This window comes from Pipra filicauda, unplaced genomic scaffold (assembly GCF_003945595.2).
Source record: "Pipra filicauda isolate LSUMZ 115617 unplaced genomic scaffold, ASM394559v2 scaffold523_size368350_pilon, whole genome shotgun sequence".
Classification (NCBI taxonomy): domain Eukaryota; kingdom Metazoa; phylum Chordata; class Aves; order Passeriformes; family Pipridae; genus Pipra; species Pipra filicauda.
Window position 1 is genome coordinate 151,171 of NW_024104669.1, and position 27,566 is coordinate 178,736.

The 27,566-nt window shown below is 37.7% G+C and overlaps 1 protein-coding gene across 12 annotated transcripts in view; it reads right to left on the reverse strand.

Annotated features, from left to right (window-relative positions):
- Positions 1-27,566, reverse strand: part of UBR5 (ubiquitin protein ligase E3 component n-recognin 5) — an 86,015-nt gene that overhangs the window by 53,384 nt on the left and 5,065 nt on the right. For 9 of the 12 annotated variants that reach the window (XM_039387027.1, XM_039387028.1, XM_039387030.1 and 6 more), the window contains exons 2-8: positions 14,250-14,294; positions 13,664-13,745; positions 13,415-13,491; positions 12,504-12,623; positions 9,307-9,496; positions 7,453-7,612; positions 763-912 (exon numbers count right to left, since the gene is read on the reverse strand). In XM_039387027.1, the coding sequence (XP_039242961.1) occupies positions 763-912; positions 7,453-7,612; positions 9,307-9,496; positions 12,504-12,623; positions 13,415-13,491; positions 13,664-13,745; positions 14,250-14,294 (824 nt within the window). The remainder of the gene's footprint in view (positions 1-762; positions 913-7,452; positions 7,613-9,306; positions 9,497-12,503; positions 12,624-13,414; positions 13,492-13,663; positions 13,746-14,249; positions 14,295-27,566) is intronic. The other 3 variants (XM_039387033.1, XM_039387032.1, XM_039387031.1) reach the window with 2 other exon arrangements.

Genomic DNA, 27,566 nt, shown 5'->3' on the forward strand with positions numbered 1-27,566 from the left:
TTCATGACAGGCAACAAAGTTGTACTAAACAAACAATCACAGCAGAGGTTGGATTAACAGTTTGGAAATACTCTAGGCATTGCACAACAGCTTCAAAAAAGATAGGAAATTGCTGCGTGGTCTGTTATGTTTTAAGTGTAATATGCTTAAAAAAAAATGCCCTAACACTGTTCAAGGAGTTTTTATTATCAGCTGCCAATAGTTCTCCTTATCCAACTATAAATATCCTTTCAAACAATAAAATTTAGATTTCTTCTCCCTCTTTAGTATCTAAAGTTCCTCATTCCATAAAGGTAACTTCTGTCATGGAACAACTAAGGAAAGGTGAAGAATAGTGTACAAAGAGCAATCCAAAAGAAAGAAAGAAGGGAAAAAAAAACCATTAAGAATGCTGCATGTCATCAATTGTTACTCATTTTTGAGCCAAATTAAATATTTTTAATGCAACCTATGTATTAGTAGGTACATACACTACTGTTTAAAATAAACTTAACATGCAAAATTTTATAACACTTTGCAACACCAATGATCAACAATTAGATTTAAAATAATTGACTACCAAGGTTCTTGCAGAACTTACCTGCTAATAGTCAGAATTCATTAATAATTTTGATGACTAACAGTCTATTTGTCTACTCTATATTTGACAACATATCATAGTCTACTTTTGCATTAAATCAGAATCTAAACCACGAGTGTGTACTATCACTAGCTTTTTCCACAGCAAACTACTTATTACAAAGAAAAAAGGTGCAAAATTACCTCTGGATGAGCCTAGCCTGGAAAGTGATGAGCGCCGAAAGGATGGATAACCAAAGTAACTAATATCTTCTGAAAACATAGCATCAGCATCAATAATGACACTTGGGTGAGCAGAATGTATGTCAGCATCCAGAAGAGACATAAGATCCTCTATAAGAGGAGACAAGGGTCTTAAGTGAATAATCAGCTACTTAAAACATCAGCTAGAGAGACCATCAACTAAACAAATATCAAAACAAAAAAAATATCCTATCTATTAATTGAATTTCTGCTCTTCAGATTCACCAGTGCAAACTCATGTGCCTCCTATACAACCGCATTTGCAATCAGCTTGGCGAACTAGGGAAGAACAAAACCATTTTCCCTACAAGAGCTGCTCTGTCACTTATCTAACCACATTTCCCAAACAAGACTTGCCCAAAACATATTTTTCCGTATCCCAGAAATTCAGATTTTTGCCTATCACTTGAAAGAACAAAGCCCCAGGATAAGATGGATACATATACATACATGTGCACACACACTCATGCATGTAATGCAGAACTCCAAAGATGACCTAGAATGAAGGGAGGACAGAGCCGATGGAGAAAGCTGGCCTTCACACAGCCATGTCTTTGAGCGTTTCTCCATGGAACGCTTCCTTCAGAGAATGACATACTTGTTTAATTCATAAGCTAGTAACTTGCAGGTCTCAGTACAAAGCTTTAAATGGTAGCTACATTAAGAACAACAAGTTATCTGGAAAAAGTACAATGTTTTAATACCATGCAGTCAAAAAAAAAAAAAAAAAAACAACCCAAAAGTTCCACGACTGCCCTAGTTTCTATGTTAGAAAACTTGAGTTTCCCTGAAGTAATAACAATCGTTAAAGTGTAAAACAATCTCTTTCCACTTACTAAAGCTACTATCCAAACACAAAAGAGGCTACTGGAAATTCAAGTAACTTATTGAAGTCCAGCAATATGGACTGACAAGACAACTGAACCTGACTACCATCTTGCTGCTACAGAAAGGACAGTCCTACTTCCCTCCTGCCTGTGGCAGGCACCTCCTGGGGGCAAGGTGGGATTTCTAAATCTACAACTAGCACATTCACCTGGCTTGAAACAGAAGTTAAATGAGTATAAAAGTAAGGTGGGAAGGGATCTTCAGACTGACTTAATTGGGTAGTCAGAGCCCCAGAGGCAGTGCCTCACCATATGCAGCAAAGCTGACCATACCCTACTGCTGCCAAAGAAGATAGTTTTGTCCCTTCCCAAACATTCAGGCAACTCTGACTAGTAAAAATCAGGCTCCCCAAATTAGGCTTCACTGGCCCATACAGGCCCACAAACGTCACCACCATGTGAGGGAATGACAGGATAGCACCTTCTGGCAGCAGGACCATCTGCTTAAACCATCCGTGAAGCCAACATGAGGCTGCACACACACACTCCCTTCAGGAAACATGGAAGGAGCACATAGAATTTCAGCACATCCAGTTCTCAGCCTCTTTCTCATCCCAAGCATAAAACAAAATAGTGGCTAGAAAACAAAGTCTGAAGTCAAATAACAGCACTCATAACAGTAGGAACTGATTATTATGGGTGTTTTGCTCAGTGTCTGGAATAAAAGGAGGGGAGGGAGAAAAACACACAAAGTAGAAGATATCCAAAAACTGAAAAGGAGCCAAAAGTCCATACTTAGAGCTAGTATTAATTCATGTAAGACTTTCACATCCCTGCATAGCAGATCATTTATCCTTATACATCTACACTCTCATCTCCAGGAAACGTAACACATACCAAGTACAACCAGCTGTCCCCAGAAAAACAGCACTGTAAGTAGTGAGCGCTGTGGATTTCAAAGCAAGACCCACATGAATGCTTCTTGCATTAATTAAGTAATCCAGTCAAGTGTAGACTGTGCTTCTAAAAGCACACCATTTGGGACTCTGTGGTTCACACAGTACATTTTAGGAAGTCATCCTTGACAGACTGCTTGGAAATCCTAGGAAAAAAATTCACATTTGGCAAACAGGCTCTGTCTTACTAAAACAATTCAGATCACTCAGAGTACCCTTACCCGGCCTGATACTTTTCACTGACTTTCCACAGCATTAAAGCTGCAGTACACTTCACCTTCAGAGTGTCAATTTGTACGTAACAGACTTCAAGAGCTGGAAACACAGCTGAGATTCTGTTGTATCTCTCAAGATCGACATGCTGCTCCCTTTTCCCTCATCCCACACCACGACCATCTCTTCCTAGGTATGTTCCAACCTCTCTGTAGTCTAGTAATTCATTATGACTTTTTTTTGGTCACTATGCAGGAAAAACTGCAAAGAACTTTGATCTCTTTGTAGGAAAAGAATTGGTCAGTACAGAAAAGAACTCTGCACCCTTGTTCAAAATGGACAATAATGGGTTTTTTAAGGCAAGCTGAGCAGGAAATCCTCTTGACAGAAAACACACACTACCTTGTGACACACACACATACACACACTTTCCACCACGTCAGGCATCTTGAGTTTAGCTGTGTTTCCAAAAAGGAAAGTAAAAGTTCAAGCCATCAGACTTAAGAACCAGAACATGTTTTTTGCAAAGTATGCATTAAGATGAGTAAGGAAATGAAGCCTTTTCTTACCCTCTTATTTCAGCTTTAAATCAGATTTTAATTTTCTTCCAGTATTTCTGAAAGAGATCCCCCTTCTTCCATTTTCTATACCACCAAAGAAAGGTGCTAAAACCAGTAGGGATAGGAGCCAAATCCACTCCCCTTCAAACATCACTGGAATTTTTTTAGCGCTGTGAAAACACAGATACTGCAAGGCTACATCCAGTTTAAGAATCATGGGGGGGGGGGGGAAAGACATTCTCTATGACTTTATTTTCCTGCTCTTCAGCTAAATCCCATGGGATTATATTATTCATCTCTTATGCTGCGTTAGACCAAAATTAGACTGCACTCTTCACATTTAGATGTGATAATTCTGACCAACCTATTTAGGTAAGGAAATACCCAGGATTCACCAGTAAATACTACAGAAAATTGGAAGGAAAAGGATATCCAGTTCAGAGGAAAGAAACGAAACAAGAAACCCCCACCAAACCCCCACCAATTAAAAACCCTAAGTTTCAGTATACACATAAGCAGCAATTTGAGTACTAAGAAAATTTTTGTTTTCAATAGCTCCATGCGTAGCATTATCACTGAATTTATTAACTGAAGGCATTGCTTAGATCAACTCCCATCTCAAGCTGAGCTCGCTTTAAACGTTTTCCCTTAAGGGGGCAATCGTAAGTTCTCTCCCCCCTTCTCAGCTGCATATTTTTATGAAATATTCAACAATTCAATGTGTTCAGTACCTCCTCCTCTTTCAAGTTTGGATTAAATTGGCAAAACTGTAACAGTGAAGGGAGAGAAACATGTATTTTGGTTTCCTAGGAAACCAGACTAAAACAGAACTCCAGAATTCATGTAATAGTATTTATTCAAAATATTACCCAACTTGAAGTCCAGAAAAAACCAAAACCAAAAAAACCAACCCAACAACAAAGAAAACCAAACCACAACAACAAAACCACAAAAAACCCAACCCCATTATCTAATTGTTTTCCCCCAAGGCAAGCCTATGCTCCAGTTCCCATGACCCCTCACTGCAAGCCAGCACAGTGAGTCCTGCTGTGATACCAGCCCATGTCTCTTCTCTCCAGAGCAGCCTGGATGTTCTCAAACCCACGCTCCACAAGTCCCACTAGCGAGAACCCACTGTACCATGCAAAAGTTACTGAGCAAACATGTACACATCAAACTATACAAACAACAAAACATTTTAACTTCTACAGAATCTCTATTCAGAAAATTAACAGAACATAAAGCCCAGAAGAAGGCTCTAATACAACTTGAGATGAGCTGGAAAATTAATCTAGAGGCCCTCAAGTCTTTTCTATGCTAGATGACCATGTTCTATGTAGTTTTTACCTTGATTATTTTCCTTATGTATTTGTTATGAATCAAATGAACCCACGTTCCTCTCTGCTAACTATCATAAAACAAAAGAAACAGGACTAGATTAGAGAAGCCAAAAATCAAAGTACACTAGGGTCCAAAAATAAATATTTAAGAGACACTCGTTGATGGCAATATGTACAGAAAAGTTAAAGTTCTGCTCTTCACTTAAGAAATTTTGAAGAATTTAGGAAGAATTGAGACCTGTTTTTTATTATCTAAAAAAAAATCAGATGCATAACCTTCACAGTACTAACTGGAATTATCACAACTGATATATTAATGGAATTATGATGTATTAAACAAGAATTTATTAATTTCACATACTTGGAAAGTATCTCAGCTTTTTAATTATTTTATTATCCTTTTTTAAATCAAATGTAAATTACTCTTAGCACTTTAAAAAAACTTTTTCTGTCTTGGAAGGCTTAGAGAGTAACCCCTAAATTTAAGGGTCACAAAACATCAGACATGCAGAAGGGAGAAAGAAAAAATTAGCATATGCTTTTAATCAAAATGCAAGAGCCTCAAAAATCCCGAGGCAAAAGCTCTCTTGTCACTTGCTTTTTTTGTGCTTGGAATGAATGAAATCAAAAAGCTTTAAAGCATAATTTGACAATTTAAAAAAAAAAGATTCTCTCTCTTTCAGAATCCTAAAAAAAGTCTAACAATTGACCACATATAGCATTTATCAGTTATCTACAGTTTTCCTTTATGAAATTAAATGTTATAGTTCCAAAAGGGCATCCAGAGGCAAGATGAGAAGTGAAAGCAGGAAGAGTGCAAAGTTTCTAGAGCAAAACACTTTCAAAAAGAGCTATATGCAAGTTCCCTGGCCATCAGGTTTTCCTGAAAATTAGCTTGCATGATCATGTGACAAATGCAAGGACTGGTAATTTTTACTATGTAATGTACCAACAGTAGAGTCATGACAGCACGGACTAGTGTTCAGCAAGACTCCTTCTCATCAGATTCAAATTCATTTCTGTGCAACAGACTGATTTTGTCCCGTAAAACTTAAGACGGAGAGAGAAGGCATAGCACATTCTACAATTCATGAATTACATCTTTGAAGACTAGACCTAAAACACATCAAGTTTCATTTCAGTTGTCATTTCCAGATCTTTTCCCACAAAAACTGGGAAAGAACTGGTGCAATTTCTATGTGGAGCAAAAGAAAATAGGAGAAAAAAAACGTAATACTAGGAGGTTGCAATCCCTTATAGGAAATTTTAGTCTAAACCGGGAAGAAGTTTTAAAAATAAAGCCAAGGACAAAATTGTTTTCTGGACATCTAGTGAGGACAGTGAAATTCTGCATATTACCTGAACCTCTCTCAAGTACACAGGATTCACAGACTGTAATTGGAGGCATCTTCAAATAAAGGTTACCAGTCACAGGTTGTCGGACAGTCCCTATTAACTGATCCTTATGATCACAAGAGGTACTAAGAGAACAGTTAATGCTGTAGAAAGCTGGTTAGTATGGTTAAAAGTAATAATTTACAGCAGAAGTTCCTAACTCTGATTTATCTTCTGAAGGCCAGTTCCGGAGAAATGCATTTGGGCATTTCTCCTGCACTGAATACTCAGAAAGACTTTAGAGAATTTACTTCCTCCAGTGCATCTGTCTAATGCTATTAAGCTAAAAAACAAAGACTCAGATTAAAGATTTTTCACCCTTCCACCAGAATATTCTTGATTCTACAGCAAAATAAAGATGTTTGACAGATGCAACTAAAACTAGAAGAGGCAAAATGAAACACAAAGGCTTTGTTGCAGAAATTAAAAAAACCTTTTGTCTAATCACATGATTGACAAGATAAAGATGAAGGAAGCCCATGAACCTTCCTGGTGAACCAGATGAGCAGAAAAAAAACCAAAAAACATTTATTAGAAAAATATCAAAACGTCATTTTGACACAAAGAAAGAAAAGCTACTATGTAGTCAGAGTTTAGATGTGCTCTTTTCATGCCGTGCACCTAAGACGAATATTAGATTTGGCTGCTATGTTTCCAAATCTGTTTACTGAGCAAACAAAGATTGCCTAAATTAGTTAGCCAGTGCAAAAGAAGATTCAAAGTCTTTTATAAAAAGCTATTGTGTGGGACAGACAGTATTTCAAAAATAGCTGCACGTCAATTAAAGCATTTTGTTGGTATAGCCAGAATACTACAGCTTTTATAAGGGGAACTTGAGATGAAGAATAAATTCGCAGTCTAACTGTAACTGCTGTACATTGTTTTGCCCTCAATTGAGGCATTTTGATTTTAAAAAAGCTGTATAATTTTTGCTCTAAGAACTTGAAAAATATTAAGAATATATGTTAGTAGGAAAAAAACATGCAAGTCACTAGAAGGTTTTAGAATTAACTTTTATGAGCAAGCCACACAGCAGTCTCAGGATATTGCTGAGCAGCAAAACAGACTTAAGTAATGCTGATGTTACAAAGCCTGAGATCCTAAAACAAAAAATAACTTTCATACAAACAGTATCAACAGTTATTCTTCAATGGCTAACCTAATCCCTCAAGACATTCCAATGCATCTTTTGTTTTTTGCATCTTTAGACTTTGCTTCTATAAGCAAGAATTGTCTTCGCTGCATCTCTTGCACAGCACACAGCTCGCTGTCAGTTCTTAAATACAGAAAAATAAGAACACATCAGCTTTTTTTTAATCAAAAGTTGCAGGATACAAACCTCCAGGAAGATATGATTCACTTGCTGTGTCATCCCCATCATCCCCATCTTCATCATCACGACTCAATAAATTATTTACAGCAAGGTTTACATCAAGATTTGTTCGCTGGAGTTCCCGAATAATAATACTTCTGGACTTTCCTTGTAAAACGACTTGTGCCTGTAAGAGCAGAGTATCATTGGTTACTGGTCATTCTCAGTTCATCAACCACCATTCATGAGAAAGAATGCTTAGTTCTTAAAGAAGTCCAGTAAAACCCAAAAGTCAATCACAGTACGTACAGACAAAGGATCATATAATTTTTTCACAGTATTTTGTACTAGATAGGCAGCCTTCTCTCAGTTTCAGTTAGGCTACTGAATTCCAACTTTGGTGCTGAATTTCTTAATGGAATCTTAGAATCTATTACTTGGAATGCTTAATGCTGTAGTTAAAGGATAAGCGAAATCTACAGAAGCATATAGAACACTCTGAAACCCAGGAGTATTTAAACTTAGTATGACAATCAACAGAGTTTGCAATCAACTGTTATTCCAAAACTACACCTCAATCCCTGTCTTTTACACTTTTACTTACTGCCTCTATTTTTCTCATCATTCTGCTTCTAAAGGCTTATCTTCAGCAGTTTCTGCAACATTTAAGATTTTACTAACAAAACACAAATGTTCCAAATGTTAAACAGAGAACCCCAGAGAATTCTGGTCTATTCCACTAAGCCTAGGACTCAGGGCACTTTGTTTTTCCAGATTACCCTCTACTGAATGCCAGAGAAGATGAGAGTTCTGCAAGACTGCAAACTGTGTGAAGAACATAAGGAACGAGTACTGAGTATTTTCGTAACATGGTAAAAATGAGGTACCAACTAAAATTGTCAGCTGACAAGCCAAAAAAAAAAAAAAGAAAGGGACATTCTAACAGCACACAAAGGTAAACCTTTTGTCATAACATTCTATGCCAAAAGTTTACAGATATTTGAGACCCCCTAAAATGTATGTTATATAGACCATCTGTAAAGATCTTTCCCATTGACCCGCTTTAGAGTTAACTCAAAAATGTTTTAAACACTTCCCGTTTTAAAGGTAGACAAAGTACACTATTAAAAAAAAAAAGGCAAGCAAAACACCACAGCAAGGGAAGCAAAGCTGATTATCTCAGGCCTAGCAACTAACGTCTGTATTTCAAATGTAGACCAGAAACTAGTTTTAAACTAATAGTTAAAATGCATTAACTAGTCACATATTTTGAAAATCTCGTTTTCTTCAAATATGGAGAAAAACGTTTTAACAGACTCCATTTAACCACACAATGCAAAGTCCATCAGCTTCTTCACGTTTTAGTGCATTAAGAGGCAAAAGTGGAGAAATTTATATCCAATATTCATCAGTTACATTTATAAAAAATTAAGTAGAGGTGTCTAGGAAGAAAAATTATTAGTATTTTAAAGAGATTAAATATGTTTAATGTCTTCTATTTAAATCTAAAACAGATCACTTCTATCCAACAAGAAAAAAAGAAGTCAACCTGTCCCCCTCTGTTACGCTCCTTCAAGAAACTTAACGCTTTTACTTTCTCACTAAATCTCCCATCTGCAACTGAACATGGCCTTCCTCATCTAGAATAAATATATACCTTATCTAGGGGAAGTCTGGGAAATGAAAATTCTAGAATCCAAAAGTCTATCACTCCCACCACTACATATTTAAGAATAAAACCAATTCATCTAGAGAAAGTCAATCTCTTCAATCATATGCCATCACTCCTTGGAGAAAGTGCACTACTACAGCACATTCCTGTACATATGCTGTGAGAAGCTATCCAAGCTTTCGGCAACAAGCAGTTTCTAGTTCATGTACCTGTGAAATGAGTTCCTCTGGAATGACTGATGCTGGAATCACTGGTTGTGGTTGACTCCCCAGCAGTCCAGATCCTCTATCACGCCCTGTGCGTATAACTCGGGTCTGCCTTCGAGAATCTCGAGCTCCAGCAGATGATCTACCAGAAGATCCTCCTCCACTTCCACCAACCCCTGAACTCCAGCGACTTCTAGAAGATTTGGATTATTTATCTTATTAATACAGCAGCATACTTTGGGGACTACTTGAAGAAGTCTTTAGGTTTATTAGTAATAACTTGTAAACAGCCTCTGAAAAACACTGCAGCTTGACTTCATAGACAAAAAGTATCTCTCAAAACCAGTATGAACAAGAGCACCACGCAATTAATAAACTTCTGAAATACATAGAAGTAATAAAAAAACAGGACTGCAACAGGAAGTTGCACTCTTTCCTACTCATATAGTTGTGTGGATGTATACATACATAAATACATACATGGATCAACTCCCAGATTTTTTAAAAGCAACAGTAGCAGCAGTGTAACATCTAACACTCAGTTGTCAACTCCCTGCTATAAAAGCACACATGCAGCAGCTTCACGGTCAGTGGCTCTGACAGCAGGTCACTCTACTCAGAGGGGTCTTCTAAAGATTCTGATACTTGATTTACATTAAGAAATTCATTAAGATTTCACTGGAAAAATCAAGCAATCTTCTTTACTCCAAAAGAAATCTTACACTAGGTAGTTCTCTGATCCTCATGGATGGTTTTCAAGAGATATTCTACTTTGTATCTACTCCTATTTCAGAAATCAACATCAACTCTCTACATTGCAAAAACGTGCCTGAACTGACTGAACAGCTTTTTCATTTGTATGAATCAGTATCAAAACAAGGGAGCAAAAAGGCCCTGATTCATAGAAATAGACTACTCACCATCATTACAATTATCCACTAATCTTAATTATCACCACAGAACTGTGTAAACTGAATCTAGTTTGGACTTAAGATACTCTGCTGCAATGAAAGGTAAGAGCCTCTAGTTTGTTCTTTAAGGTTAACTTTATCTTGCAATCTGCTTTAAAGGATATTGCATATGGTGTTATTGCTATTTAATAATCAGTATCAGCAGAACTTTCCTGCTACCAATCACTTTAAATCTCAATCTCCTTTCAAGAAAAACATTTCAAATTAGATGTGAAAAAGGTATGTTCTCTGAAACAGTATCTAATAAATTTATGTTAAAAGTCTATCACATCTAGCTATTAAAAGCTAATTAGGTAAGAATACTTCTTTTACATTTTATGGCTTAAGTTGATTACTAACACCCTTCTCTTGTTTGGTTGGGTTTTCTTTTTCCTCCTGGTAAGACCATGTAACCACAGAGCAACTCGAGTGTCTGCCTAAGACAAGGCCCTGTCAGACACATCCACATTTTCAAGATTCTAGTCAGCGACCACACAGACAATGACAAGACAAAAAGCAATTCAACGATGGCTTTAGGAAAAGTCTTGTCTCATGAGTTAGAAAGAAAATTCTAAAAAAAAGATACTACTGAAAATGGAAAAACCCCTCAAAAATCAAGAGGAATGTGACATTTTAAATAAAATGAGCCAGTTAATCTGTTCTAGAGGTGGGAAGGCGGCTGATGGGAAAAGAATGGGGCTGAGGAGAAATCAGATTCTACCTACAAAGGAATTCTTAATTCAACTCTCAGCAGGGAGGTGTGGGTTTAAAGAAAATGTTCCATATTAGATATTAATACTTACTACAGATGCATTTTCTACTTGAAGTTATAAACTAACAATGACATAGTTTAGACATCTAATAGTTAAAACCATCTCTATTCATATAATAATGAAAATATTCCCAGTGTGTCCTAACTTGGTCTTGTTCTAATAAAGTTGTCTGAACCTAAAATAAATATTAATATAGAATGGAAATCTTTCAGCTCATTTCTGTTCGCCTGCTAGTTTACCACATCCCTCTACTGTCCAGCAGCATGCTAGCAATTTTCCAAATCCAGTTATCTAATCTAAGGGCTCTACAGTTTGAATGTTTTCAGACTCAATTTATTAAGTTAATTATTCCCTTTATTTAACAGACTAGTTATAGTGCCTACTGCTTTTCCACTAGTTCAGTGACTTTCAACTACCTAGTTCTGAAACATGCAAGGGAAGACATACGAACTCTTCAGGGTTGGTCTCCTAAGCACATAGCTTCAAACAATTGTAACCAGCTGTACTCAGCTAAAATAACAAGGTAAAAAATGTCTCACACTTCCAACAATAAGTTTTTAAACATGACAATACCAGTTTGCCTTTAACGTTTAACACATGGATTTTTACGTTCAAATGCACAATGTTTGCACAAAAAGTTTGGAGAGGTAATGGGGGTTATTTTTCATGCAAATAAGGCCCAAATGAAATTGGTTTATTTGGTAATATAAACAACAAATTTGCTATCACGGAAAAGCTATAGTTCCTCCCTCTTAAATCATTCACATGCAGAAACCACAGCTTGTAAACACAGTTCTCCTTGCTATAGTTAGTAACCTTAGGAAGCAGCACAGTTCAACACATCTTACAAAAACAAAGCGATCACTGTGATTATGTAACGAAGATTAATTTACATTTCTATAAAAAGGGACACCATCAATTTTAAAGCTAATGGTAAGAAAACTGAATCTGTACATTTAGCATATGGTACAATTTTAAAGGTTCTGAGCAACGATCTTTTTCAAATGTTCCCTTCCTATCACTACGTATAGGACTCCAGCTATCAAAACACTGGTCATGACTTGGGGAAGGAGGGCACAATGCAGTGGAGCACACAAAGATAATGAAGGTCCTTCCTGCAAAAATGCACTCATTGTCTTTATGCTTCTAGCCTACCACAGTTTAAATTGATAGTGTCCCTCTAAAAATCTGCTTTTCAAAAATCAAGGAACTAAAAAAACATTAAAAAAAAGACAACACGGCCAAAACCAGTTATTCTTCACACATGTAAGAAAACTCTCTGTATCCTAGATGCTGAAGGGTCACTTAAATGTCTGTTATTTTAAACAAATTAAGTATTTTTTTATTATACCCTACCTACACAACTGCTGTAATTATACGTTCCCTTATACATACTGCATACAATTTATATATGTGTATACACATATACTCAAATATGGAACAAACAGATTGCAGCCTCAATCCTATCAAAACTTACCCAAGGGTGTTGCCTGCCAGTCTGCCCAGAGTTTCAGAACCAGACAGAAACCATGGGGAGTCACTAGATCTGCCTGGCCTGGATGTCCTTCCTGCCCCTGAGCCACTGCTCAACTTTGAACTGAAAGTAAAAGATGGTAAATCAGTCACAAAACAATCCCAAATGGGTTAAGAACAAAACCTGGAATCCCAGGTTGAAATTCTCAGGGACTTAATCTGGTAACATACCAGCTTAAGCAACACCCTTGGGGAATATTCCAAACTAATCTAACTGTATATTAAGAGGTACACTGGAAAAAGAAAGTGGAAAGCATGCCTAACAGACCTTATGTACATGGGCAATCCATAATAGCACAGCTGCAAATACATATTAAGCTAATTAGTGATTTGAGGTAGCAACTGTGCTAAGTCTTCTGTTAGCATATATGTATAAATTGTAATCAGGTGTTCTATCCATAAACCTGACCCTGAGTACCTACTTCGGTATTAAGTGGTTTACATTCAAACATGAATCATTCAATAGTCCTACTAAGGGGGACTTACCTGGACTGAAGACCACAGGTCTAGAAAGTGAGCCTTGCCAGATGGGACCACTTTTAGAGTGGATTCTACATGAAGCTTAATAATTTAACAGAGCTTCTTTCATAAGGATTATTTTTGGAGGAATTTGTTTCTTGAAGTTAAAGAGACCCTGTCTCATTTCTTTTAGAATCACATCTACTATTTCTTCCTACGCCAGTTTGTCAAGCTAGGCTGTTTGGCTGCATCACCAATAACCATTGTGTCTCTACTCAAAGTATCCATTCCTAAAGCAATCTACTTTGAAAACAAACAAATAAAAACAAAACCAAAAAAGCAGCCAAGCTGCTTATCAAGTTCAAAAGAATGTTTTAGAAGAAAAGTATTTCTTACCCATCACTATTCTCAGGTTTACCCAATTCCAATCTGTCTGGCTGGACTGAAAAACCAATCCTGCAGACTCTACCATCCTGTATTTAGAACAAGAAAAGCAAACACTCAAAATTGAAATGTAAGACAAGTTACAAAAAAAATACAAACACAAGTCTTCAGTTACTGAAGAATATTGATCAATTTAATGTTAAAAGAACTAATTTTAACTGTATGGTTTCAAGTTTATTATCTGAGATTTCAGTAATTTACCTCAAGAAGAAATGCAGCGTGATTTGGTCCCACCACACACTGTTTAATAGTGGCCTGTTCCAATACATTCAAAGGAGGGTGGCTGAAAATAAAAAGTGAGAATGTATAACATTTTAAAACATTTGAAATCTGAAAAAAAAATAAAAACCTAGTTGTATATGAAAGGAAAGACATGTGGTGATGGTTACCAATATGAAAAACATTCAAGAATGACTAAACATGCATTAGTTGAAGCAACTATAATATATTTTTGATCATTAACCACACAAAATGCAGGGGAGAAAAACCTTAAAAGGTGATGTTTTCATTTAATGTGATCAGCAATAAAAAACAGGTTTATACTTTAAAGTAAGGAGTCATTTCATAAGGAGGATATTTAATAATATATTTTATCATAACTGAAAACCTCCCATTTTCTTCCTGTGTTATCTGAAGCATTTCTGGACTTTAGTATTAGTAGGACTTCAATATTAATAGTATTGAGGATTTCTAAGGCTACATCTACAATACAATCACCTGCTTCGTGTTGCTGTTAGAGAAACTGTACTTTCCCAAATGGTTTACAGCAGCATGTGATGTGCCTTACCTGTTTAAATTATATTTGTTCAGCTTCTCTGAAACTTCCCTCAATCTGAAACAAAAAGAAATGAAGTTGTTATTTGACGACATATTCCAGGGGACATGACAACCACTTATACAGCTTATTTATGACATTAGGGGGACAATTTACCACATTCAATGAAGCTTGATATAAATACTACTTGGTGCTGGGAGCCTGTATAAGAACTGGATAGTGTTCAGCTTCAAATAAGGTTTTTGTTCTGGAGGGTTTTTGCTTTGGAGTTTTACCCTTGCCAAAGAACTAACGTTTGATTACATTTCTGTGTGTTTTGCAAGCCACTGTCAAAAAACTCTACTCCTGCCTTGTTACAACCATTTACAACTTCACACGCAAAATAAGCAGATGATGCAATGAGCATTAACTGTAGATATACTTGAATTTCCTTGTATAAGCTTGAATACAGTATCCCAGAGCAGACAGGATTATCATTTTCTAGGAAATCCAAGTATGTGGGATATTAGAGACAAAAATATGACAGTAAGTTCCCCAAAACAGAAAAGACAGGAAAACAGATGCACAAAAGCCAACATCAACAAATGATGAACAACGAATTCAGGCTAGTAGAAGAAACAATCCAGAGAAACATCAGTATTTATAGGGTTATGTAAAACATTATCTTTACTAGAAGGTAAAGAATGTTTCCAAAAGTACTTCCATCTCACTTTCATGGTACCTCACCAAATGGAAGAGAACACAAAAAAAAGCGCCAATCCACAGACCACTCCTGCTTAGAGGATAGTGTCCAAAAGTGGAAAGCAACAGAGGTAATTTCTAAGGTAATTTCTAATTCACTTAGAAAAGATCCTAAAGATCCGCTACAGGCAGCAAAGATTCTCTTGTAATATCAGGTAGGCACTTCAGTTAAAGCTTGGGCTCCTTTGTTCCCAAAGGACACAAACAATCTGAAGAAGACCCCAGAGAGCTTCCAGTTGTATTCAGAGTATTCACATTATATCAAGATACAAAATCTAGATGAACCCTGTAAAAATTATGCAAGGTCTTCTGAATTAAGAAAAACCATCTCAGCTTTGGTATCATATTCATCCTAGCATAAATCAGCAACACCTTTCTAAACCTAACAAAAAGACATGCACAACAGCACTGCTTTCCTCTACTTGAATCCATGTCTTTAAATCCTTTATTTTCACTTGCTTCATTTCACTTTCTACACACAGACTATTATGGACAACAGACTTCAGCTACTTGCAAACCCTGAGCATGAGAAAGAATACCAATTAGAGGTACAAACAGTCAAATCTTAACATTATCAAGTGTTTAACTCTAAAGCATTTGTTCTGAGGGAAAACATAGGAAAAAAAAAATGTATGTCTGCTTGAGAAACAAGGTGATTTATACTGATAGAAATAACTTCCATGCCCAAGAAGAAAGGACTACAGTGAAAAGACAGCAGGAAGGAAGTGAACGTGCTTGGAATTGCCTTTTGCTATCCAAGCCAAGCTGCTGGTTTGTAAGTAGGCGATTTCACACTCCCAATTTCCAGCCACAACTACTTCACACAGGCCAAGAGTACATAGCCAGATAAGGTTTAAGAGGAAAGCCCACAAAAGGAAAAGAGAAAAAGCACACCTCATATGCAATCTGCGTGAAAAGTACCCCACAAGAGTGAACTACTGTGGGAGACTATGGAATGAACCCTGAAGACGAACGGCACACACTCCACAGCTTACCATACGGTTTTACAAAGCCAACAGGGATCTGCTCAATCATATATGACAAGTTAAACATTCCTGAAGTTTCATGTTTTAAGTGTATCATCTAACAGTTTCCCACAGGAATCCTGAGCAGTTTCCCACTAACATTTCTCCCATGAGTTATAATTCTAGAATAGGAAAACCTGCCTTTAAATTCACTGCACTGACTACAAGAAAAGCTGACATCAAAAAAAGTAGTGCTTTATTGGAGATGGTTACTAAAATAATCTATGAGCAACATTTAAAGCTTCCTTATCTGAGCCTTGTGTCACAAGATCTGAGCACTACCAAAGAAATAGACATCTTTCAATTTGAAAAACACCATCATAAACCTTTTATACGGAAAAAAAAAGGCATAATAGGAAAGAAATATGCACAGAAAGCTAAGACTTGAATACTCGGTGAATCCATGAGTAACATCAGCCTCAAGAGAGTAGGTCTATCTGCAACAAGCACAGGTCAAAAGAGATCTAACATTGTCGAAAAAAGGCTGCTGTCAACCTTTAAGGGGAGGGAGCAGAGCAGGACATAAATGACAATGCTGAAAGTACTAAACTCATCTAGGGAAATTAAAAAAAAAAAGTAAAAACGATCTCACACCCCAAACATCTCATATGCAGCTGCTGTAACAGCAAAACTACTGAGTACTGCCAATAAACTTAAAAGATCCATGAGGACTTGAATGTGATGCAGAACATCACCAAGTAAAAAAGGAGTTGTTCTTTAGCTCCATGTCCCTGTTGGGCTGCTGGTTTCACCCCCTCTCCTCCCCTTCCTTGTGCTGGCACCAGCATTCACATGAACACCAGTCACAAAACTAAACCAGCAGGAAAACAAGAACAAGGTAGAAAGATGTGTTTGTATACTCTGTATGGAGAATATGTCTGTGCAAATAAAAACTCTAAATAATTTCACAAAAACATTTCCTGCAGCAATCTAAGCCTTTCTACCTGCACAATTGCAGGGTACTGTAGCACTGACCCTCTGAAGGAAAAAGCTTTATTTTAACAATACAATGCAATCATTTCAACTGATGGTGCACTGGAGGAAGAGGTACAGGCAGAGATAATTTAATCAATTGTCATATTAAGGAAGGTCAACATTTCCACTAAGACCTTTCTGTGGTAAAACAATCTCCAATACAAATGCCTCAACAGGCTATGCTTTGAAAAATTCTCATTAAAGGCAGTTAAACTATTTCAAAGAACCAAGTTAGAAGCAACATGTATTTTGATCACAAAGAGATCTTTGGGGAAATCCACTACCTTTGCAATGCTTTTAGACAAAAAGGTTAGTGATGATAGCTCCTGTATCAAGACACACATTCTTTAAATATTCTTAATTAATTCTTAATCCAAAAACTCTTGCAAGGAAAACAAAGTCAGTTTGTCCAAGCCAAGTATGGATTTTTTTCATTCTACAAACTAATCAGAATAGAAGGGAACTATGCTCACACTAAGCAACTGAAGAAGCTCTAGGTCAGGACTACAGCAGCTCAGATTTCCCACATGACACTTTTATTCATCACAAGATATTACTTCTTTCAAAGTACATTTCTATTTCCGGACAAGTTTAGCTCAGGACCCATCCCTTCATCAGATCTTGCTTTATAAAAGCAAGTTAGGCTCAAAAATGCAAGAGTTGCGGAGAAACTCCATTTTAAAGTACTAAGTGTGTGACAGAAAAACTGGACTTCAGTATATTTATAATAACTGTACCCTATTTAAACAATTGCTTAAATCCACATAAGTAAAATACTGTTTTACAATTTGTGCTTCTACTCAATTTCTAAGAATAAAAATCTTCTGTTTTAAAGCAGGCAGGCTGTCCCAAGAATTATTTTTCTTAAGACACTACAGACTTCTATAGTACATGTTCACTATACTCAATTCCCTGCACCAGCAACAGCCCTACCTTGCCAGTCATCCTGCAGGAATACTCAACCTTCTTGAGTAATTCCATCATGTCAGCAACAGCTGACCAACAGACAAGACATAAGACATAAGCAGAACCTTCTTACTGCTTTAAGATTTTAGAATAGTTCAATTAATGTATGCTCATCTTTCTCCCTGCATGTTAGGAAACTAACAGTTACATCACCTGTATCTGCAAGACCGTCTCAGGCAATTTAACATGAAAAGTGCACTGTAAATAGAAATCATATATAGCAAGATGGAAATAATTTTCCCCTCAAAAACTTACTTGCTGTTGAACAGAAACAGTATTTACAGGTGCTAATATCTAATCTGACATTTTGCAGCTTTCATCAAATAACAGTACATCTAGCACGTTTTTAAGTATTAAAGCAATTTCTGCCACCTCAGAGATTGATTTCTATCATAAGGAAAGCTATTTTTCATTTTTCGCTGCAACTTTAGACTACATTTTTAAATGTCAGCTACGTCCTTAAAGAACACACAGTAAAAATCACTGCAGCTAAGCAATCCAAACAAAGGATTTAACCACAGAGATGTAAAATACAATGTTCACATACTGCCTGTCTCCAGAAGAATGCAAGTCTTTCTGTACTCGTAACACTCACAATCCCACACACAATATTCAGAACATTCTCTTGGATTTTTCCTGAAGCTGCACCTTCATAGCCTTAAAAAGTTATTTGTACACTTTAAAGTTAAAATATCAGGCAGGGCCCCACCACAAGAGCTTTCATCACTTCAGCACCACATGGTGACGGTAAGAGTTGAGGAGGAAGAAAATAAAAGGTACTTTAAAACAAACAAACAAACAAACCAACAAACAAAAAACACTTTGGTATGATGAACAACTTTGAGTAGGGAAAATTTTTCTAAGTATCAGGCCTCTTTAAGACAACTTAATATATTGTCAATGAAGTCTGTAAGGCAACAAACGAGACACTCACACCAGAGTAGACAGAAGGACACTGCTCCACTGCTTTTCCAAGGGAAGGTTAATAATAATAATAAGCAGATATCCAAGGGGACATACATATGAAAAAATCAATTCACACACTGGAAAACAGTACTGAGTAACATACCTATCACCACTTATCGCCATCTCCATCCCTCAGCTGAGCCCCTGAAGTGCTCTGAGCACATTGAGCCAGACCCAAGGAGGCACCTTCGTGGCCAGTTTGCAGGTTTTGGCCCAGCAGAGTTGCACAGCCTCCAGATCAAAGCCCTCTCACACCTGCCTGTCTTGAATCACATGGAAATGAGTTCCCGTGCCTGTCTATCAGCGTCACGAAAACAGAGTCTCAGAAATGCAGAAAATGAACACCAATGAAAAGCTTAGGCAAATATGTTGCCTTTGTTTCCTAATGCCAGCATGTCCTGGACACTAGACACTGACATTGATGTAAAGTCACATCCAGCTACCTTCCATGACACAATACAGCATACAAAAGGATCCTGTCCTCAATTGCCACGTCAAACATCAGAGAGTAGCCTCCAAAGAGGCAGCCTTCCACAGTTACACCTTTCTCCTACTGGAATTAATGAAGATTTAGAGTGTGCTTTAAGTCATTCTGGGTACTAAGGGGGGAGTCCCTAAACACCCATATGCTGAACTACCTTCAAAAGCAAGCAATAAGATTATCTGTACAAAACAAGTAATGCACATAAGAAAAAAAAAAAAAAACATTCCCAGGGCAAGTACAAAATGACAGGCTCCAAGGTAACCAGTACTACTCAGCAGGGAAGTGGGACAACATGTTTAGACTATAATACACAGATCACTGAAACAAACTAGATGACAAAGAAACTCAGTGCTCCACTCAGTAATCAGGGGCACCAGGGCTTACCCTGTGTCCTTCTCTACCTTTCAAGAAATATAAATTAGGACTATTTGGTTATTACATACTAAGCTAACACATACAGCTCAGGAAATCCCTGAGCTGCAAACCCATAGAAGCTAGAAAAGCATCTATGTTTGCCCTGTTCTAACACTTTTCCTGTCACCAAGCACTGTGGTCTCTGCCACAAAGAGGAGGAAAACAAGGTGGACTTGACTTGAACAGCTTCAACATCTCTTGTATTTCATGGTACCAACCCACACAGGTTGACAGAATATGGCTCCCAAACTTTATTTCCCATTTTGCAGGACTATTAGTTTGGCTGATAAATGCAGTTCTGACCATTTAATAATCCTCTCTGGAACAATGGTAACATGCTGTGCTGGATCAGTAAGTTGCAGCAGAAAGCTAATATGGCAAAGATCAAACAAATTAATCTCTTAAAAACAGCTTTCTGCAATATCACTGAAAAGTCTTCAGATAATGCAGTAATTGCAGAAAGAAAATTCCCTTAGAGCAGACCATCGGTATTTAATGATATAACAACACTGATGTAGACAACGACATAAGTTAGGTATAAACTAGCCCACAAGAAGGTTAAAGCAGGACAAGAAAAATTAGCAAAGACGGGATAGAAGCAAAGACATTAGAAGGTTAACAACAGATACCCACCAATATCTAATATTCAGAGTTAAATACACACTACAGAGGCAGGTAAAATGACTTAAACATCTTCTTCACCTTTATAGAGTGTAAGCATGTATTTTAGTTCTAGTTTTAAGAAAACAAGGCAGATTTCACATCACTGTATAGAAGAAAAAGGGGAGAGCAGTGGATATGGTCTACCTAGAGCCTTTAGCAAGGCTTTTGACAGTCTCCCATAAGGTCCCCACAGAAGAGCTGTTGATGTTCAGGCTGAATGAGCAAACAGTGGGATGAACCGAAAACTGAACAGCTGGGCCCAGAGGGTGGTGGTCAGTGGCACAAGGTCTGGTTGGAGGCCAGGGACTAGCAGTGTATCCCAGGGGTCAGTGCTGGGTCCACTCCTGCTCAACATCCTCATTAATGATGTGGATGATGGGGCAGTGTGTATCCTTGGCAAGTTTGCTGACGATGCCAGACTGGAAGGAGTCACACTGCCATCCAGAGCACAGTAACCTCATGACCTCCAGCAAGGGAAGGTACAAAGCTTTGCACCTGGGGAGGAATAACCCCATGCACCAGTACATGCTGGGGACTGCCCGGCTGGAAAGCAGCTTGGCAGAAAAGGACCTGGGAGTCCTGGTGGACACCAGGTTGAACATGAGCCAACGTGCCTTGCATTCTGGCTGCAATAGACAAAGTATTGCCAGTATGCTGAAGGAGGAGAGCCTTCCCTTTATTCAGCACTCGTGAGGCCACATCTGGAGTTCCGGACTCTCCAGCACAAGAGACATGAACATACTGCACAGAGCCCAGCAAAGGGACACAAAGAGGATTAAGGCACTAGAGCACCTCTCAGATGAAGAAAGGCTAAAAGAGCAGAGACTTCACCCTAGGGAAGAGAAGGTTCTGGGGGGATCTTATCAACACATATGAACACCTAATACAAGGGTAGTAAAGGGGACAGACCAGGCTCTTTGCAGTGGCACCCAGTGAAAGGACCAGAGGCAGTGAACACACACTGAAACACAGGAAGTCCTGTCCAAATATGAGGAAACACTTCTTTTGCTGTGAGGGTGACCCAGCACTGGCACAGGCTGCCCAGGGAGGTTGTGGATTCTCCATCCTTGAGAATTATTCAAAACCCATCTAAATATAGTTCTGAGCTACAGACAGCCCTGCCTGAGAATAGGAGTTGGACCAGACCATACCCAGAGGTCCCTTCCAACCTCAGCCATCCTGTGATTGATATTGAGGACTTACTGATTTCAGAAGGTGATCTCCACACATTTGACTTGAAGGCATGGCAACAAAAGGAAGGGTTTTGTCATTGAAATGCTAGGAGCTCATGCTTTGCTATAGAATCCCTGTAATATCAGTGGCACAGAAAAAAAGTTATGCCACAGAGTGAGGAAAGTGTCTGAGACATTAGACATTCACTAAAAGCATTCATGGGTATTCAAATACCCAGATGGAAGAACTCTGTTTCTCTAGCAGGAACAGCAAGAGGAGGGACAGCCACTAGTAGGACTTGTGAAATGCAGCACTAGATGCCTCTGATTAGCGATGAATTTTTAAGCTGGCTGACTGGTTTCTTTAGCTCAAAATCTACTTACACCCTTTCTTCAGATTTATCATTTAAGTGACACTGAAAACATCCCCTTCTGAACAGAGAAAAACCCCAAACTGTAACCCCACACCACAGTGCAAAGCACAGCCATAGCCCAGCTCAAGAGGAATACAAAGTCAATTATGTCTTTTAAATAAGCAAACACCACAAGCTATGAAACAGCACAGCCCCTTTTTTGAAAGAAAGCTGTAATGAAAAGTCTGAATATGAACAGAAAGAAACCACAAATGGCATGATCCTGACAGGACTACCACAGAGCAGTTACAGCACACCTACATGTTCTTTAGCACATTATCTAGAGGATTCGGTAGTAATGTACAGTTACAAGTTGCCTAAACGCCTAGTGGTGTTTCTGTGGAAAAAAGAAAAACACACTACAGGAGAATGAGTCACTCTCAATCTGATGCCCTTCTATGGCAGCAGGCTTCCAAAAGTATGGGTCGCAAATTCAGGCAATACAAGACAGAAATCTGTTCTCTGGTGCAAAATGCATCAAATCGTCACTTTGTGTTCACAGATTCCATTCAACTGTACAGATTCCTTGCAGCTGCAAAAAAATGTTTTGTTTAACATTTAGCAGAAGGCTATTTCTTCAGCCAGAACACCACAACAGCTAAACAACTGCATCAACCAACTCAGTTGGGCGAGAGTTCTGAATCTGAAAACAACTGAGGTTGTAAACTATTTAACTATCCATCATTTCAGTAAGTACATCCTCTTGTGACAGTGAAATGTGTATAATGGGAATTTAGAACCCCATGGTTCTAAATTCAAGGATACTTGAAGAACACACACATGATAATAACATGAGCCAGCATTACTACATGAACAACATACGTATGTTAGCCACCAAATGTAGCTACGAAGCTGTACACTTGTTTAACTAGAATGAGTAAAACTTAAAGACCACATTTAGGCAAAGAAGGAAAAACATCTTATTTTTTACTGTCAGAGCATTGCTGCAGTGATTCCACTAAAAAAAACTGCTATCAAAATAAAAATCCAGTCATTGAAAATCTTAAAACCTTTTTGTGTCCCATCATGATAAGATTGTTAATGCTCCTTCAGGAGTTAATTATGAGCCACCAGGGAGGCTGTGAATCTACCAACTTAAAACCTGGAGACAGGTTCTGGCCCCAGCTGAGGCTACTGCAAGAACCTCCATCATAATCTCTCCACCATTTTCCTTTGCTCTAAGTTTTTGGAAGCCACAACCACTTTGTGCAAAGTTGGAAAATGGCCTTTGATTTGAGCATTCAAATGCTATAAAAATATTTTTAAAAGTAAGAACTGTCACATTATTAAATACTTTGTGTCTTGGCTAGAGAAAAGCAACTGTATATTTTGTACAAGTGATTTTATTAAAAACAAAGCACAAACAAGAACTGAATTCTAATTGCTTTGCAATGAAGTCCAATGAGCTTATTCTCATGCTGAATTAGTTTTAGCAACAGGGAAAGATCATTTAGCATGTCCAGTCCTTTACTTGCCAACTCCTCCAATTCCAAGCCTTGAAGTATTCAACAAAAACTCTGACATCACAGTGTCATCTGCATGTCACTTTTTCAAACTTGTTAAAAACTGCCTTTTAAATACCACGGACTCCCCTCCTCACACTGTCTTCCACTAAACACACATCTTCAAAACGCTCCTCTCACGACACTATATCTTTGATTTAGATAGGAATGGAATGAGGCCTGGCATAAGGAGTAGAGAGCAAGCACCACGCCAGAAAAACAAGCGGCCAAATCGCTTTGTCAGATGCACAGTACAGGCAAAATAACTCGAAAGAAAGCTCAGCTTCTGAGGTGCACAGCTCATCACAACACTTTTTTGCACTGCTGAAAAGAGATTCTCTTTCCCATCTGTCCATACCCCAGCCACGAAACTCCAGGTGCTTCCCCTCAGAGTAACCAGTGTTTGGTTCCTCTACAAGACCTCGTGAAGCAGCAGCTTTAGTACCTCCTGCCTCACATTTTGCCTACGGCCATCATATTTCAGGTAACAATCTTGCCAGATACAGATTCTGCACCATAAGAGAAAGAAACAAAGCTTCGGCCATTCCAGCAAACAGCCTGTTATTCCCCAGCCTCCCCAAGAGGAGCAGGGCAATAATTGCCAGATTACCTTCTGCCTACCCAATCTGCCCCACAATGACAAGAGTATGGGATGATCCGTATCACTGGAACACTTTATTAAGTACCTTTAAATTACTGCTCTAGACACAGATACATTTTGTCAAAGTCAGCGAATTGTGTATACAATGCCTTACTAAAAAAAAAATAAAAATATAGAAAATGAGAAAAGAAAAACTGCTGTTACTAATGTATTAAGAGTGGTCAAAGACAAAGGAAAGAGAGTTCCGACAACCTAAGAGGTCTTCATTAAAGGTCAGACAACAATAACTCATTTATATTAAAAAATATACGATAGATTAAAAGCCATAAATCCTCTTTAGAATAACATCTCTTGATATTTACTGGAAAGAGAAAAAAATGCAGCCCTGATCATTTTCAGGCTGCATAGAGTACAGCAAAATTTCATACCATAAATGAAAGAATAAACACTGAGAGACACATTCAAGAAAATTAATTTTGCAAAATGAACAAGAGATTAAAATTATACCACACTTATTGAAGGAAGTGACAGATTCCAATGGCTTCAAATGACAACAGAGTAAGGCCTACATTCAACTTCATTCACATGTGAAAGTATTCATTTTCCAGTCAAGCTTTTGGTAAAAACCCTGCAGCACAAACATTTGTCTATGTTAAGTCAACGCCAGATTCCACATTGAAAACTACATAGTGAAATTACAATTTTTAGTATAATCCAGAGATCCCAATCAAAAAACATCTCACTGTATCAGAACTATTTACATATAGAGATAACCTACTCCAAAGGTGAAAAAGGTGAGTTTAGGGAAACCTAATGGACAATAGATTATGAAGTATACTGTAAGATTGTAAGCAAATTTTTAAAATGCTGTTTTAACACAGGTTTGTCTTAAACTAATCAACTGTGACATCTACAGTGCATAGAAAATAAGACAAAATTAGCATCCATCTTAACTAGAGAAGAGGGCAAACATAGCTGCATAAAGTAACACCACCAAGACCTGGTACAGAGCACAGAGTTTCTTTCTGGGCTATCTTCTAGTGAACAGGTAAACTACAGCTGCATGGGTATAATCACCCTCAATTACTAGAGATATTTCCAACTGATCCCTTTGACAAACAAAAAAACACACCCTCCTGAATGTGGGTTGTTTTTTGGAGTTTTTGTTTTGCTGAAGACAAATTTCCTAAGATCACTGAAGTCTCCAGCAGCCTTGGTACCTTCATCTGTTGAGTTACACTACTGTTGTCACAAACTAAACCGGCAGATCCCATGGCTGGCAATAAAACAACAGTGACAGTGAGAAGTTCCAACACAGTTAATGCTGGCTGTAGCAGTGAGACTCGTGAGATGAAGACAAAATTTTCAAAGACTGCAAATTCTACAGTCACGTTGCTCCTCAAGCGGAACCAAAGCAGCAGATGAGCAGTGCTCCCACCTTACACCTTCTACTCAGTTTTACAATATCTTTCAACTGTTTAGAATTGTCAAACTTCATACCTTTGTATCACTGAGTACATGTTCTCTCCCAAATAAAACAAAAAACTCTTTAAATTGAAACAAAATGCTAATTTTCTTTGGAGGGGAAGGGTAAGAGAAAAGGAAGCAAGGTTGGTTGACTGCTTTTTTTAAGGACAGAAAGACTTTAAGAAATAGAGCACAGAGTTTATTGTCAAAATACCTCTATGCCAGAAAGAGAAAATAAGATCTGAAGTCTGGATAATTATTCCTGTAGTGGAATAACTAATGCTGTGTTCATCCTCATTTAAACTGTCAGGCTTACAGTTTCGGAAAAAATACACGTGCACCCTGAAAATTACATTTGCACATTTATTTCAGTATTTTTTTCTCCACATGATTCCTCTTGATTTACAATCCTCTTGCCACTACAACCAGGCCTTGCCTTGATGTTCTCTCTGGGGCGTATACAGACACCAACCACTGCAATTTTCTATGTGAAGTTGTTTTTAAGAGACAAATCCTTAGTGGACTTCAGTGAATCCAAGCTTAAAAAAAAAATGTAAAAGCACAAGTAGTTTTTGTTTATGTTTTTTTCCTGCGTAAGTGGCTGTTGAGTTGATGCAGAGAAAAAACAGCAGCTTTTACAAGAAGCATCTTGCAAATTTAACTACCTAGATTGCTGCTAGTGTAATCACTACAATAAAATACCTCGAACCCCTTTCTCTTCTTTATGTAACTTTCAGAGAGATACCTACTACCATCAATTTAAGTCACCAGTGATTAACTGTGCCATAACTGTGAAAACGCAGGTACAACACACTGCAGAGTTTGCCAAGCTTAGGTACATCCTTGGTTGTTTTTCTTCAACTGTCAAGTCATTTTTCATGTAGATATAATTGTATACTGAATAGTTATGTACTTCAGACAGTTCAAGAAGGATGTTTTTCACAAACATTCTACATGGCAATTAGAAAATTTAATAAATAATACTATACAAAAAACTACCTCAAATGTATGTTATTGTTTATAGTTTTTAGCTTTTACAAATATATAGCACATAACTGTTTTTGACTGATACCTTACAGTTGTTAGAATTTAAAAAGTTGTTTTCTGACAGCTCTGACTTTCAGTGCCAACCTTAAAACATGGCTATTGATATCTTAGTCCATTAATCTTACTTTATCATTGGTCTAACAACAGATATGCTCAAACCTCACATGTGATTTGAGAACACAAAAAGAAGCAACATTTGTGCCCCAATTACTACTTTACTAAATTCCTTGTGACAGATCACAACTACTCTCAGCCCAGATCACATTCACAGTACAGTTTCACATTACAGTAGCCAAAATAAACTTGCTGCTTTCAAAATGGAAGGAACTCAACCGTGCTTCCTCTTCCCTGTTCTTCATTCCCAACTCTCCCTCTTGCAGCACCTTTTAAAATCTCCCCTTTCTTATGCATCTATTCTGATGCTCACCCAACCAGAGATAAACCAGGGCTATCTTTATATCATTTCAGCAAATTAAGTCAGTTTCCTGCGGGATCAGACACTTACAATTAGTGCAAGGTAAGAGATGGGGAAAATAAACCTCCGCCTTCAGGAGGGAGCAATTGCTTTGAATTACAACATCTCAGGAAAGTTTCAGCAAGAACATTCACAGACTATTACATATATACTCTCTAAAAAGCAGCACGTGGGGCATGACAAACAATTGTAACCAGAAGAGGACCCTGGCAGAGCAAAGTCCAAAAAGGCCTAGAATATTGGCCTGCGTATAAGTAACCTTTCATATTCAACCAGACATGAAATGATGCTTATGTGTAAATTCTGATGCTTAATTTCCTAAATTACTGTTCATAAATAACAATAGTGAAGTAAAATCAAATCTTAATGCGCTGCTGCTGCATGTATGAATCCTACAACACTCTGTATAACCACAGTG